Below are 16,062 nucleotides of genomic sequence, written 5' to 3'. Positions count from 1 at the left end.
TTAGGGAAATGCAAATTAAAACCACTTTAAGATTTCATCTTACCCCAGTCAGACTGGCTAAGATCAAGAAAACAAATGATACCAAATGTTGGAGAGGATGTGGGGAAAGGGGAACACTTATCCATTGCTGGTGGGGCTGCAAACTAGTTCTTCTTTTTTAATTTATAATTCAATCAGGAAAACCCTCACATTTGTCACCACATAGCATCGAGCTTCCTTGCCTCTGGGGCTCCAAGGAAGGTCCCACCATCCTTGTAAGTTGAGTTGGGTGAGTTGGGGTGAAGGCAGTCTGACTGACCCCTCAGCTGCTGTGCCTGTCATTGGCTTTTGGAGACGAAGAAACTGAGATTCAGAAGTTCTATGACCTGTCCAAGCCCTCCCCACTTGGGATTAAAACCCATCCCTGAACACCATTCTGGTTGCTCAATAGAATAAAATACACCAAAACAAAGTTCTCTGGCCCTAGAAAAGGTTTCTCGGCAGAAACCCAGCATGCTTCCCTTCTGCTTTTCCCCTGAGTTACTGCAGTTCTTTCTGAGCTGCATTGTCCTAAAACATTTTCAAAAAGTTCATTCCCCACTGACCCTGTCCAAATGTCAAAGGCCAAGAACTCTTGCCCTCAAGATTCTTTTGTAGGAATTTGGAAAGAGGGGACACCTTTGCACATCAGTTGTCTGGTCTTTTTGGTACCTAGCGTAAAATAAGGGCTGCATCCCAGGTGAGAGTGAGGGAGGAGAGCGCTGCCTTGGACGGTGAGAAGGTGCTCTGGGGAATGTCCAGAGCAGAGCTCTAAGTCATGGGCAATGGAGAGTTAAGTGGGAGAGCACTCCTGACAGCAGCTGGCCACGCACCCTGGTTTGTAGGGTGGACACTCCCAGTGGGTTGTCCTGAGAGCCAAGCAGCTTGTCTAGACATGCAAAGCAGAGCATGTGTGTTTTTGGAGCTGGCTGGGAGTTGCTGGAGGCCTTCCCTTCTTACAGCAGGGCCTGTAGCACATAGTAGGCCACTGGGTCTGTGCTCAGAACAGGGTGCAGGTACAGAGGAAGGCTGGCACATCTCTTAGCAAACAGATTGCTTTGATTTTGCTAGTTTTCTCAATCTTTAGCATGTAACCTAACATTTGAATATGCTTTCATTTATACTTAACAGTTTCCGATGTGTGAAACGTACATGAAATTGCATCGGTATGTGAGACAGACTTGAAGAATTTGAGAAGTTTTTCCTCTCTTTTTTTTGAGTGTAGTGGGAATATACATAGTGCCAAAGTTTACCCCAAATCACCAAAATGGCTATCTCTCCCCCTTTCTAGGCAGCTCTCCTGAACCAAGGAGGCCACCATGATGGGGCTGAGTTGAGTGTGGGTGCCTTACTGACCAACTTGCTAACACTGCTGCTTTTGTTTCCAGTCCCAATGTATGTGCTGTGCAGAAGGTCATTGGCACCAACAAGAAGTACTTTACCAACTGCAAGCAGTGGTACCAGAGGAAAATCTGCGGCAAGCCAACGTGAGTATCTGTAGCTACCCACAACTACCAGCTATATGCCAGCTGCAGGTGCCCTGGGCCAGCCAGCTATGGAAAAGGTCAGACTGCTCAGAGAGCCATGAGGAGGATGTATAGACAGGCAAGTCAGGGAATGTATGTGGGGAGTGGCATTTTTAGGAAGCTGACCATTTGTGTTTTACTTTTTTTTTTTTTTGGTCTTTTTGAAGCAGGGTCTCCCCGTGGCCCCAGCTGTCCTGGAACTCACTATGTAGACCAGGTTGGCCTTGAACTTACAGAGATCCACCTGCCTCTGCCTCTCAAGTGCTGGGACTACAGGCATGCACCACCACACCCGTGTTTTACATTTTTAAGGCTACTGACAAGATGTGGAAATGCTTATCAGGGCTGGTTGGGATTATAAGCAGCATAAAAGTGTGTGTGGGGGTGTGTGTGTATGGGTGTGTCTGTCTGTCTGTGTGGGCATGAATGTTTCTCTCAACCTCCACTAAACATTACAAATCTTCAGAGGAAAAGCTATCAACATGTGACTTTGGGAAAGAAAAGCAGTTGGTGAACTTACCCAAAGATCACCCCTGCTCTGCAGGTCCCAAGGTAAACACCTCAAAAAGACAGGATGCCTAGAAATATGCACATGAGGAGACAACATAGCAGGCTAAGACCCAGGCTCAGACTCCAGATCCTGCTTCTGCCACTTACTTGAGGAAGGTTCATCTTTTGAATCCTCAGTTGCCTCATCTACAAAATGGAGCTAGCCAAAGGGTCTGCTGTTGTTATGAGGGTTGAATGAACTAATGTGCATAAAAGGATGAATACTGTGCCCAGTACATAGCAACTACTCACTGAATGCTCATTTTCACCCCAGAATTTGTGAGTCTAGACCACACATACTAAAGGAAGGGGGTCCACAGAGTGTGGTGGTCGCAGTAGGGCTTGTGGCTGCGTCTCTGGGTATGGAGGGAGGTGACCTTCACGTTCACTCCCTGGCTGCCTGGTGGAAACAGTATGCATGTTTTAACAGCATTCTGTAAACCTAATCGACTTTGGCACTGACTGTCAACAGACCTCAAAGTTGGCTCTGTCCTGCAGAAGAGAGGATGTGCCATGCAAAAACCTCCCGAGCCACTTGTGGGAGCCTGGTCTCCTCTTTTCTGCAGAATGGGAAGATTTTCCTAAATGTGTTCCAGTGTTAGAGGTTTTTAAATTTATTGCTTGTGATGTTGCTTTCAACCAACTGTCTCCTCCAACTTAATGAACAGAAGGAAGGAAAATGCAATTTCCTTAACTTGTTCATGGAAATAAATATCACAGTGTGTGACTCTGATTGTGTTAGGCAGTCATCCATCCTGGTCTCAGTCCAGAGAAACTAGGAACAGGGCAGAGCTGGAGAGAGACCAGCAGCTCTCTGGGAACCTGTGTGCACAGTCCACAGCAGCTGGCTTCCCGCCGAGTGAGAGTTGCATGAGCTAGGACACCTCCCAGGTTCAGTGAACAGATGCTCAGCAGTAATTTTTTTGCTGTTTTGAACAAAAAGAGATTATGCAAATGCGATATTGAACATCGTTCCAGGATACCCAGGTTTAAAAACAACACCTTCAGTACTGATGAAGACTTAGATGTGCTTATAGGATCTACTCAAACAACTAATTGCTTAACTAAACACAAATCAGAGCTCACATAATTGCTTCTTGGAAGATGACCAAAGTGCTGATGCCAGGCAAGCAGGTCTGCATGTCAGAGCACCAAGTTTCAGAGATCCACCTTTTGATTCGTTCAGGTGTCTCTAAAACTGGGACTCATCTGTGATGGTAAACTGGCCACAGGGTGTCAGTTACTGTTTTAGATGTCCTACGCTATAGCATTTGACCGAGGAATTCATGGCTTGATAGCATTCCTGGACAACTCCCAGATGGATACTGGTTGACAGTGAGTTGCATTGGTTTATTGACTTTTCCTGCCCAGTCTTTCTCTGTGTGCCAGGATGAGGCACAAACCGCAGGGACGTGTGCTGACAACATGCTCCTGGCAATCGAGTTCCCCTCTAGCTTGGGTTTGTTTTCAAGAGTACTGTGAGATAATGAAGCAGCCTTCTCACCTTGATGAGTGCAGAGGGGACCCCAGCTCCAAGAAGAGAAAATGTGTGAGGCTGTGATGGGAAGATGATGTTTATAGTGGGGTCAGACAAGGCCCAGTGCAATCCCAAATACGACTTTGTCTCACAAAGCCAAGGAGAAAGATATTCACACCCAACTCTTGAACATGGCTGTTGCTTTGGGCGGCCTTACAAAAGAGGAAGTGAGGAGACAAAAACATGAGCTGATTTAAAAAAAAAGAAAAAACTTCATGATCCAGGACAAGAGAGACTCTCCCAGAATGTCATGTGCAGCCTCAGGAAGGTGGGGCTGACTTGGAAGAGACCCAGGGGACCGAGAGAGGAAGAGGAAGAGGCGGACTCATCTCTGTTGTCTCCGAGGAACAAGAGCAGCTTTGTGGGACTCTGCTTTGCCCAGGATGGAGGCTTCTAAGGAAGCAGCCACCTAACCACCACGTATAGCCACTATCAAGTGCCAGGTGGGGGAGCTGCACTGGCTGGGGTTGATGTCATCCTGGAGACTGAGTCCCTAGCTGTGTTTATGTGGATGAAGACTGGGAGCTAAAAGTATGGTGGTTGGAGCAGAGGACTGTGTTGATGTGGGGCCAGCATATGCACTGGGCATTTTCTCAGCAAATTTCCAGGGAGGAAGCTGTAGCAGAAACATATATTGAGGTGAAAGGGAACAAATGTCGTGGATCTGGGAGCAGCACAGATCCTCCAGGGGCCTGAGACCAGAAGGGAATTTTGATTCTGAAAGCTGAAAGTGGGCACCAAGCACCGAGGTAAAGATCTTGTCATGTGAGGTCACACACAGGGACAAACTTGTGAGACGGGGCCTGGAGTCACCTGCTTTCTGCAGTAGGCTCTGGATGCCACCACTGCCTAGAGGGTAGGGGATGGCCTGGCTATGCTCCAGTCCTCATCAGTGGAGCTCCAGTGACAGCTTTTCTACAGTTCCAAGGAAGGAAGAACCTGAGGCTTCAGTGCTGTGTGTTGAAGCACCGAAATCTGTCACCAAGGTTTATTGCAGGGCATGATTACTTGGGCCCCTGTTTGGTGGGCTTGAGTGAATTCTGTTACTTAGAAGGCCACTTCAGCTTTTATTTCAGATCTGCAGAGCACCAGAGAGGCACAAAGGCTAATGAGACAGAAACTTGTAGGTGGAAGACAGTAGCTCGCTCTGTGATTTCAGGTCCTGGTTTGATTGGGAACTAGAAAATATATATGTGTGTGTGTGTGTGTGTGTGTGTGTGTGTGTGTGTGTGTTGTGAGACCTGAGGGAAACCTGCTGCTTCTCCACTGGCCTCTTTTGTGTGAGCACAAGGGAGATGGAGGGAGCTGACATAATAGTGATGTCACAGTCCTGGCCAGAGCTTCAACATCCTAAAGATGGCATAGATGGACCAGTGTGGGAGCCAGCAGGTGGGTGGTGGTGGCAGTCTATTAAAGAGTACAGTATGATACACAGCCCCAAAGCCGTTCTCTGCAGCTAAGATGAGCTGCCAAGACACTGTTTCTCTAGCGACCATTGTTGCTCTGCCTAGCAGCTGCCTGCATTCAGAGACTGGACATCTCCTGAGCCAGCTGGGACATGGTGGTGCCTTCCCATCAGCCAGCAGGTTTACTTCTAGTGACTGTTGGTCTATGCAGAGAGCCATCTGACATAAAGCTGGAAAAAATCACTCGTTTCCTCTCTTTCCCACATTCCTTAATCCTAGTCCCAAGAGGAGAATAATGAGGGTGGTAAGGAGCCATCTGTGCTACTCCCAGAGCCGCACCTGCTTCAGGTTCTGTGTGCAGCCAGCTGGGACCCCATCAATAACCTATAGGATGATAGAGATTGGGCACACACCAAAGACCCTGTGAGACACTGCTTCCTAAGGTCCTAGGTCCAGACGACTGTCCTACCAATGAGGAGTCTGCTTAGCTGGTGTGGAGTTTTCTTCTGTTGAGAACTTGCATGAGCCCGGTACCGTGTGGGGTAATGATCTCCCAAAGATGCCCCCAGCCTAATCTGAAAACCTATAAATATGTTTCCTCATCTGGAAAAGGGACTTTGCAGAAATGACTAAGGCGAGGATCTGACAGCAAGAGATGAACCTGCATGATTTAGGGTCTTGGCAAAAGGGAAGTGTAGAAGTAGAGTCAGAAAAGAGGGCATGCTGGTGAAATATGAAGCTGGAGTGATGCTGCCACCAGCCAAGGGATGTAGCAGCCTCCAGAAGCTGAAAAGGGGGCAGTGGGTTGCCCTCTTGGCTGCAGAAGGAACACGGCCTTCGATTTCAGCCCCATGATGCTGATTTCTGACTCTAACCTTCAGAGCTGTAATATGATAAATTTGTAATATTTTAGCCACTGAATGTGTGGCAATTTGTCACAATAAGCTATAAGAAACCAATACAACCCTCTGTACTGAGTTTATTGATATCACAACGTCATTTAACCAGTGGTTTCACATAGGGTATTACTTCTATGAAGTTTATAGTATTATATTATGTAATAACTTAGCTTCCATATTAACATTTCTGCTAGGAGTGTTTTTGCTTTCATTTGTTTCAGAAGGAGCTCTGCCCTGAGCACTTAGAAGACAATTAAGTACTGTATCTGTTAAGTATGCCTTGAATGTATACTAGTTCAGTGCTCATGGTCATTTTATGATCTAATAGTGTGATTATTAGCCCATTTACAGACAGGAACATTGAGGCTCTGGAAGCCTAAGCATCCTATTCAGTCATCAACTGGGAAATAGGGAGGTCTGACTACCATCCCAGAGAGAATCAAGTCAGGCAGCTAGTGTCAACAACACAGCAGGTGCCCAACTGAGCAGATGGGGGCCTATGTGGGCTGCTCCAAGTCTCTGCAGCCCCAGGCCTATAGACATGGGCCTTAGAAACAAATCCTCTTGGAGTTAGAGGAGCCCTTGGGACACAATTGCCAATCACCTTCCAGTTGCTGACCATAAGTCTGGGGGTCATTGTGACCTCTGATGCAAGGGGGCACCACAGAACCTTTCATTAGACAGTGGGGATGGGAACTGGACAGATGCAGTCAGCATCCAGCAGCCACCAAAATGCCTTCCCATCCTCACATACAGTAAATGACACCAAACATGGCCATCTTTTGAAGTCTTGTCCCTCCCTGGGCTCTGAAAACTATAGAGACAGAGGCCCTTACTGGGGTACAGTTGTTTAGGGAAAGCTGTGATTTTCTACTGAGGACCTCAAGAATCAGCCCAGCCCTTGTTCAAGACCAGGTATGCAGAAAATGAGCCACTTAGCAGTCTGTGGGCCATGCCAATGTCTAGATCTTGGGAAGGATGGCACAATGCATGGTTTACTCTGTCATACAGACCAAGTTCAGTCCCCACTCCTTGCTCCATCTCTCCTTGAGTCTAGTAAAGCCCATCACTTGCAACCAGAACAGCAGCCAGAGTCATTCTGTACGTTTGAGGGTGATGGCTTTAAGTCTATATTGAGAAAGAAACTTCAGTTTTCACATTCAACTATTGCAAATAGTGTACTAATTAGTGAGCGCTTCTGGAGCTACGAATTTGAACACAAAGAAAACAAGAAAATGTCAGGTCAGCACTACGGATACTTCGTTATGAGATAATCTGTTGCACTCGCCCTGAGAAGAAGAATTTCATAGGTTAATTAATTGGTCTTATAGCTAAGTGCTTCCACTGCTTAAATCCCCAGCCCCCCGAAAAAAAAATTTCTCCCCATCTAACCTGAGTGAGAACGTTAGGAATAGAGGAGAGTGTCTATCCCACACTTTGACCTTGGGGTAACACTGTCTTTTTACCCTCCTGCTTAAAAGGCCTTTCCAATTCAGACCCTTTCCTTCATTATCCTTCTGGCCTGAGAAGCTGGAACAAGATATTTAGTAGCTCATTGGCCTACAGTATGTGCTTTTTCCAAGCTGAGGTTTTTACTTGCCAGACTGTATGTATGGCCAAGCAGAAGCCTTTAATCAAAACAGCTGGACTGAATGAGGCAAGATGCCAAACACACAGCCATTTCTGTGTGGACAGGAGGCACCCATAGTTTCCAGCTTTATCTGCTTGGGTCCCAGAGAGGTGGCACCACTTTCAAGCACTGTGTTCACAGAGCCTGTGTTCTATGTAGATAGAAACACTGGGCACAGGGAGGGTGGGACAGGCCACTGTGGAGATTGCCAGCTCAAGGAGTTCTGGTCAAGATGGCCCCAATGAACTGTTTCCTCCAATTGCAATCTACAGTTGCCCTGCAGACTGGTTCTGATTAGGGCTTATGTTGTCTGGACAGCTGGGAGCCTGGAGCCTTCTAGCTGCAGAGCCTTCTCAGCCCACAAGGCTGTTCTCGGATAAAGGCTATGCCTATACCTGCAGTCCTGCAGAAAGAGCAATGCCTGGCTGGGCTGCAGGAAGAACCTGGGAAGCAGAGGTTCCCGGAGCAAGAGGTTTAGGAGAAAGCCTCCCAGGATAGAGCTGTCCTGGGTTCACCAGCACAAAGTCTTTGTCTGGAGGAGGCATTGCATGCAGCCTTGGAGATTGAACCTCTGCTGTGCTGAGTATCGTGATGTGGGAGCCATCTGCGTGTGACAGCAGGACACTGTCCAGCCCCTGTAAGGGCCAAGTGCAGAGAACCCACCAGAGAGGCACAGGGAAGGCTGTCAAGGCTCCACCTTGAGCAATCAAGAAACAACACTGCCAAGTCAGTCTGATTTCTCCAAATGAGTTCACAGTCAAGAGCAATGGTCAAAGAGCTGGCTTAGATCAAATGAGAGAAGAGTCCCTGAGATGCCCCTGCCTGCTGAGGCTCTAAGGTGCCTTGCCCACCAGTCCCACAGCTTGCCTTCTGACACCATCCTAAGTTGCCCTGTCTGTCTGCAACTGTTCTGCTCAGGTCTGTCCCTCACCAGCCCCCCAGCTTCCCACTTCTCCCATGTCATTCTCTACTCCTCCTCTACACATGTGTGCACATATGTTCACACACTTTGGAGAAATCATTGAAATCCTGGTGAGGCCACCTGAGCTGAGCTGCCCTGTGATTTGCAGGGAGCAGAGTAGACAGAAGCTACCTTTTGGGGAGCAGTGTTTGGATAGTAGAACTGGGAGCTCAAAGCCATAGAACATGAGGTAGCTCTGTGCACACAGGGGCCCCAGAGACAACTTTGTGGGAAGACAGTTCTTCCAAATGCTTCTCCGACTCTGTAGAATTCCACATTGACATTTTTGGAAAGTAACTAATTTGGGGCGGGAGCTTAACCTAATTCACCTTCCCAACTGCAAACAGAGAACCTGACATTGATTGATTGATTAACTGATTGTTTGATTGATTGATTTTACACACACACACACACACACACACACACACACACACACGTGAATGCACGCACTCATGCACACACAGATGCCCTGGTATGTGGTCAGAGAACAACCCACCAGAGTCGGTGCTTTCTTTACACCGTGTAGAGGCGCTGAGGATTCAACTCAGGTCTTCAAGCTTGATGGCATAGGCACCTACCTGAGGAACCATCCTGTCCCTGAGCCCTAGTATTTGTCAGAGAAAGCCTGAGAATCCTGTGCATGAATGGCCCTGGTACTGTGGGCTTAAGGTTTGGGGAACTCCCTGTATTTAGCTAGGGGAGGTTGGCCGGCACTGCCTTCCATGAGAGTGCTTATCCGTCCCCTAGAAATCACTCAGCTGACTAGAACTATGAGTGTGAGGTTGGAAGGAGCAGTAGAGATCATCTTTAATGGTGCCCAACTTTGTAGACCTGGAAACTGAGACCAAAAAGAGAAGTGAGCCTTTGAAGCTGGTCTGCTAGTTACAGACAGAGCGAGTCTTCTGTCTAGGACTTTTTCTTACACCACTCTGCCTTTGCTAGTTACGCATCAGTCAGTTCTCACTTTGAGAGATGACTTTACATTCTGAGAATAACATTGTGGGTTGGTCAGGGTCAGTCCTGAGGTCATAGTCTGTTTAGCTCACAGATATAAGGATTCAAGGATAGAAAGGAACAGGCGGGAGGCAGGGTGGAGAAAAGGAAGAGGAAGAAGCAAGAGGATGAAGAGGGCAGAGCATAGAAGAGCGTTCAGCTCGTTCCTCAATCATCTGGGGGAGGCATTTCTAGCCAAGTGACACTGGCAGCTCCTTGGTAGTCAGAACCCGAAACATGCCCTGGGAACCAGATGAACCAGCCTTCGTCTTCACTTAGCTAAGTCTTCCCTGAACTGATTCCAAATGAATTCACAAGAGCCAGATGTGGTACATGGAGGGCAGCCTCCTGGGGGAAGGGAGATACAAAGCCACATTCCCTCTCCATCTGCCTCTCTTCTGATGATGTCATCCTATGTGAACAAGTCTGATAGAACCCACACATAAGAAAGAAGGGGGAGAAAACTGGGCTGCTTGCTTTTGACTCCAGGCCTTGGGAGGAGGATTGCTTACCTGTGGGTAGCCTTCAGCACGTGGGGGACTTTAGGCAAGTCTTCAGCACGTGGGTTTGACTTTAGGCAAGTCTTAGGGATACCCTTCCAGAACTCTCCTTTCCTTAGAATGCTATTTGAAACTCTTGACTTTGGGGCCTCCCGAGTACCAGGCTAGCTGAGGCTTTGTCTGTCAGACCTCCAGGCAGCAGGCAGTGTCCCACAATGGGCTCCTCTGAGGAAGGAGGATAAAGTCTTTACTTTTCTGAACAAATGATTTCCAAGTGCTCTCTGCTCCCCATTCATGTTCATCTGGTGATAATGGCCGCCTTCTGGAAGGACAATGGGAAAGTTGAAGGGTAAGGGTCAATGAGGAATACATTATTAAATACTCATTTGGATATTTCCAACTTAGAACCGTAAACATGTTATTACGTTTTTAATTTCAGTAAGTAGAAAAGCGAGCATCTTCATTAAGAACTGCTTTGTTTTCGTTCCAAACTCGATTTGTAAAAACTGAGAACACAGAATGATCATCCATACCTCATCCGTTGAATTACTAAATGATCATTCTGGAAGAGCATGAGAGATACAGGCCAGCAAGCCTGCCTGCACTATGCACCATATATTTCACTCATGAAGATGCTAAGCCCCAGAAAGGAGATGAAATGCTCCGGGTGAGGCAGGCACAGAGCAAGGATTCTCTGATCCTCCCAGCTGCCTTTTCATAGCACCAACCGTCAGGTTTCCTGTGCGTTAGTGGTGGAGAACAGTTCTGGGTGAGTTGTGTTTCTAATTGTGCCATTGAAGGCGCTGCCTTCATCCAGTTTCTTGGTTGACTGCATATGTTGGCAACCATCAGAAACTTTCTTACAAGACTGAGGAGTGAGAAGCTCCTGGCCACTGAGAAGCACAGTCATGATCTAGCACATAATGTTCTGAGGAGGATGCTGTGCCTGTCATCGCTTCTTCTTGACCCTCTGGCAGTTCTGCCTGGAGAGAGCCCAAGAGGAAGAGTATGTGTCACCCAACACACTCATGTGCCTGTCTTTACAGAGTCATCAGCTACGAGTGTTGTCCTGGATATGAAAAGGTCCCAGGAGAGAAAGGCTGCCCAGCAGGTAAATGAGCCAGGACATGCCTGTGGGTGGGGGGAACAGAAGGTGAGCTAGGAGAAAAGAGTACCACACAAAAAGCAGCAGAGGCAGAGCAGGGTGGGTCATGTGGGATGGGTTGGCAGTCTCCCATGGGCTCACTGGCTCCGTGTGGTAGCAGAGGATGGGGGCTGGAAATGACACACCTCCTGGGCTACCCCAGACTCTCAGCAAGCTAGTAGAGAAAAGCCAGCTCTGGTCTTCTCAGTTTAGGCCTTGTCATCTGTGGCTGGAAGTGATTCTTAGAGCGTTCAACAGGGCTGGCCTGTCAGCCCATTGGTTTCCCATGAGCCCTGCTGGAAATCAGATGAAGTAGCCTAGTCTCTGTAGGAACTGGGTGTAGCAAGCCACCAATCCCTCATTCTGCATCTAAACTTGGCCTCTGGCGTGGGGCAGGAGGAGAACAACAGGCTGGGTGGGCTTATTCACAGGCAGCAAAAGGGAACCATGAACGGACACATGAAGGTACAGTGCACATGATATTGTGAATTTTATCACCACCTTTTCTTTAGTGCCACAATGAAGACTATGAACAGAAACTTACAAGGATTCATACCAAGGTTATGATGATGTGATTAGTATGATAAGGGCCACGGCATTGCTGACCCACGGAAAGGCAGGCAGAGGATGAAATGGGATAAGGAGGTTGGCCTATAGGGGGACTCAACTTTGGTATCCTAGTTTCAGATCTTTAAAAATGAACATTAAGCTGGGTGTGGTGGCACACATCTGTAATTCCAGCACCCAGGAAGCTGAGTTAGGAGGATCAACGTGAGTTCAAGGCTAACCTGGGGCTACATAGTGATATTGAAGCCAGTTTGGGTTATATAAAAAGGCTGTCTTATAAAAAGCCAATAAATGACCATTCTACTTGATGTCTAACAAGGCCTTTTTCAACTGCAGGCTGATTTGTGGACAGAATATTCTAGTTCCTGAAAAATGTACAAAATACTTCAAATATTTATAGTTCTTTCCCTAAAGCTGTTAGGGAACTATTTGGAATGACTAAATCTATAAAACTAGTTTGTAAGTATGATGCCTATTTTATCTAAATGCCTAGAAACAAAAGCTTTGCTCTACTGCATAGGGAGGCATTTGGTTTACTGGGTTATTCTAAGAAACGTGAGTTTTAAGCATCCTCTTCAATAGGTGTCTGGGCTTTTCCATCCACTTCCTTGTCCCTTTTTGTCTGCAGCTGTACCCACTGTCCTCTCTGATGAGGAAGCAGGGACAGGTGTGTCCGGTTAGGATCGACTCCAGTGCATCCCTCCTCTATCCTTCCCCCCTGCAGCCCTTCCACTCTCAAACCTTTACGAGACCCTGGGAGTTGTTGGATCGACCACCACGCAGCTGTACACAGACCGCACAGAGAAGCTGAGGCCTGAGATGGAGGGGCCTGGCAGCTTCACCATCTTCGCCCCTAGCAATGAAGCCTGGGCTTCCTTGCCAGCGGTGAGAGGAGCTCCTGCCCAGGGCTCTCTTCTTGGGAACTGCCTTTCTCCTGAGGGCTGGGGTCCCACAAGCAATGCGATTCTGTAGTGACCTCCTGCTGTTTCAGGTAAAGCTAAAGCAGCCCCCCCCAAGGTGTCTTCCAATGTCCCAACCCACAGATGCTCACTAAGGAGGGGATCCTTGTCAAGAGAGGTCTAGGTCCACTTGAGGCTTAGGAAATAAGTTTTCCACAGGAGCAGGGACCTATCCCTGGAGCATGGGAGCTGCAGCTTCCTAACTCACAAGGTCTTTCCTTCTAGGAAGTGCTGGACTCCCTGGTGAGCAATGTCAACATTGAGCTGCTCAATGCTCTACGCTACCACATGGTGGACAGGCGGGTCCTGACAGATGAGCTGAAGCACGGCATGGCTCTCACCTCCATGTACCAGAACTCCAACATCCAGATCCATCACTATCCTAACGGGGTAGGGACATCCCCAGTCACCCAGCACTGCCCCTCCATCCACAGCGAACTCATTTCTGGCCCATACAGGGTGTTGCTTTCTAGGGTTCTGTCTTACAGTGTGATAAGTTGTAGTCAGCCCATAGCCTCCTGGGTGTTCTCTGTAGGTCCTCCCACTTCACAAGGCCACGTTCTGCCTCTGACTGTGGGAGCTCTATTTTGCCCTCCTGGGAACTCTGCCCCTGTGTTAACCGCTTGTCCTTGCTTCCTCTCTGGGCAGATTGTAACAGTTAACTGTGCCCGGCTGCTGAAAGCTGACCACCATGCAACCAATGGGGTGGTGCACCTCATTGACAAGGTCATCTCCACCATCACCAACAACATCCAGCAGATCATCGAGATTGAGGACACCTTTGAGACCCTTCGGGTGAGAGACTGCTTTGGTAGAGGCCCAGGCTGGGGACAGGTGATCTCCCAAAAGGGACCTGGCAGGATCACTTCTTCTGGAGGAGCTGAGGATGTCTCACGTGGGGAAACATGGAGAAAGTGCTAACCAGTGCTGAGCTCTGCCCACCCTTTACAACATGACTCTGTCCTAAAGCTTTCTTTTCTTTGGTTCCTCTGGATAATCCAGTAGTCTGTGGTGGCAGCAGGACACGGTTCTCTGAGCCTTAGGCCTGAACTGTGAAGTCCAGAAATGAGAAGGCCCTCCTTCCCACGTGGGGCACTATTATAAATGACCTGTCAGCCTGCATGATGCTTCTGAACCACTTGGGTTCCCATACCCATGTTTCCTTGGAACCTAGACCTGGCAGAAAAGCCACCAGTGTGGACTCAGGAGTCTAGACTCTGACTCCTGCATTGGCCCCTGAGTGCTCAGAGGCGTAAGAAGACTGTTTCTTTCTTCCTATCTGCCATTCTCAGCAGGCATTCTGACAACTGGAAGGGCAATTGGGTGTTCCTGTGGGCAGCATCCACACAGGAGGAAGTGAACGCAGGCTGCCCTGTCAGGGTTTTTGCCTGCTTCAAGGAGAACTTCCTAACCACAAAGTACACAAGTGGGAGTGGGGCAGTCCCTCCCTGGAGATCTCCAACACAGAGACAAACATGCTTTAGCGCTGGCACAGATGGGCCTCGGTGTTCAGGAGAACTCTTAGCTGGCTGCAGCGGACCTGGGGAGCCTGGCTCTCTCTCTTCTCCCTGCCTCTCTTTTGGGTCTTCAATATTACCCCACACTTGACAGCACATGCTTTAATTAACAGTACTTAGTCCCATCGAGCAGTTTCCTCTCACTATTAAGGTTGACAGGTACTGTTTTGTGTTCTTCCCCTTTGACCCTCCATAGTACCCATCTTTCCTTCTAGCGTGTGTTTCTTAAGCCCCTGCCATTTCCCAGTATCGTTCTCTATGTGCCCAGGGATAGAGGGAGCAAAGCAGCTAACAGTCTTTCTGGGGAGTCAGACAAGACACTAGCAAGGCAGCACAACGTGATCAGCATGGGGAAATCATCGGGTGCATGGTAGACAGTGTAGCTGGGGAGGGAGGGAGGGCCGGGGAAGGCCTCTTTGGAAGCGAGGACTGAAGGAAAACAGCACATTCTGCACAAGCCCAGAGCAGAGGTTCTGCTACTGGAGGGATGCTCAGAGGCAGCTCAGCATGGGGGACGTCTGTTGACTGAAGAGCCCTAGGCAGGCAGAAGGGGAGAGGAGCAGCAGGAGGGTCCTTCTAGGCCTTACAGACCAGGTGGAGGAGGCTGTTGTCATCTGAGAACCAAGAAGCAGCTCATGTTGTTAGATCCTTCTCACTGGGTGTAGAGCATGGGTCATATGGTATTTACGCTCCACAGGCTCTATCAGTGACCACTAATAGCCCTGGGATAACAGCTGGGAAGAGGGGAGCAACCCAGACAGGCTCACTTTTATCTGGGGACCCAGGTGAGGAGAAATGACATTTTGGTGAAGGTTTGAAGGAGTCGAAGAAGCAGAGATGAAGGAGGCCTGGAGGTGGGAAGGAGTGAAGTACATTCAGTAGCTGAAAAATGGCCATCATGGCTAGAGCACAGGCCAGGGCCCATGGAGTCCATAGCAAGGTAGAACTTCGCTCTGATTTTGGCTTCTCTCAGAGGCTTGGGTCCCTGGGGAGAACTACTCAGCAGTGTGTCCATCTTGCCAGGGAGGGCCCAGGGAGCACTCATCCTCCCTCCTCCCCACAGGCCGCTGTGGCTGCATCTGGACTCAACACCCTACTGGAAGGTGAAGGCCAGTTCACACTCTTGGCCCCAACCAATGAGGCCTTTGAGAAGATCCCTGCTGAGACCTTGAACCGGATCCTAGGTGACCCGGAGGCCCTGAAAGGTGAGCATACTCAACTTCTGTTGCTGCCTCCCTCCATGCAGCAGCAGGACTGAGCTCTTCCTTACTCTAATGCCGCAACTCTCACGACATCCACTGCAACAGTGGTTTGTGTTGCTCCCAGCAGCCATGTCTCTATGGACACCAGAGCAGAGCCCCACCTGTCTCTCAAGCAAGCCCAGAGTCCCATCACCTTAGACTAGGTCTGAAGAGGGAGGCAGCACTGGAGAGGCCAAGCTGACTCTGGCCAGATACAGGGAGAGAAAAGCTGGAGTGGCCGAAGCTGTCAGGTGGATGTGTGAAGCTTGAGCAGCTTGGAGTGTGGTGTGTGAGTGGCATCCTTCAAGTGGAGTCAGGATGGTGACCCTGTGCGTCTTCCTCTGTCTGGCCAGAGGCCTCATGGGCAATTCAAAATGATAGGAATCAGTAGTGGTCAGCTCAATTCCCATTGCTTTTTCCATCCTCTGAATGCTAAGTTAGGTGCTGGAGGAAAGGAAAGGAGCAGGCAGGGAAGGGAGACTAGGAGGGGGTAGGTGCACCCTGCCCCCACCCAGCCCCTTTCAGCTCTGTGACCTCTGAAGGCAGCGGCTCTAAGCTGCCCAATGAACCACACCTGGAAAGAGGGCAGCGCTCAAGCTGTGTACCCCAGTCACA

The 16,062-nt window shown here is 48.9% G+C and overlaps 1 protein-coding gene across 1 annotated transcript in view; it reads left to right on the top strand.

The window, feature by feature from the left end:
- The window catches only part of Tgfbi (transforming growth factor beta induced), a 34,450-nt gene that overhangs the window by 5,808 nt on the left and 12,580 nt on the right, over positions 1-16,062 (top strand). The window contains exons 2-7 of the mRNA XM_008831828.2: positions 1,407-1,505; positions 11,066-11,130; positions 12,455-12,615; positions 12,915-13,079; positions 13,338-13,484; positions 15,270-15,411. Of these exons, the coding sequence (XP_008830050.1) occupies positions 1,407-1,505; positions 11,066-11,130; positions 12,455-12,615; positions 12,915-13,079; positions 13,338-13,484; positions 15,270-15,411 (779 nt within the window). The remainder of the gene's footprint in view (positions 1-1,406; positions 1,506-11,065; positions 11,131-12,454; positions 12,616-12,914; positions 13,080-13,337; positions 13,485-15,269; positions 15,412-16,062) is intronic.

Source organism: Nannospalax galili, unplaced genomic scaffold (genome assembly GCF_000622305.1).
Source record: "Nannospalax galili isolate Female #2095 unplaced genomic scaffold, S.galili_v1.0 scaffold735, whole genome shotgun sequence".
Lineage (NCBI taxonomy): Eukaryota > Metazoa > Chordata > Mammalia > Rodentia > Spalacidae > Nannospalax > Nannospalax galili.
Note: the sequence above shows the minus strand (reverse complement) of the source record. Positions and strands in the feature narration are given on the sequence as shown.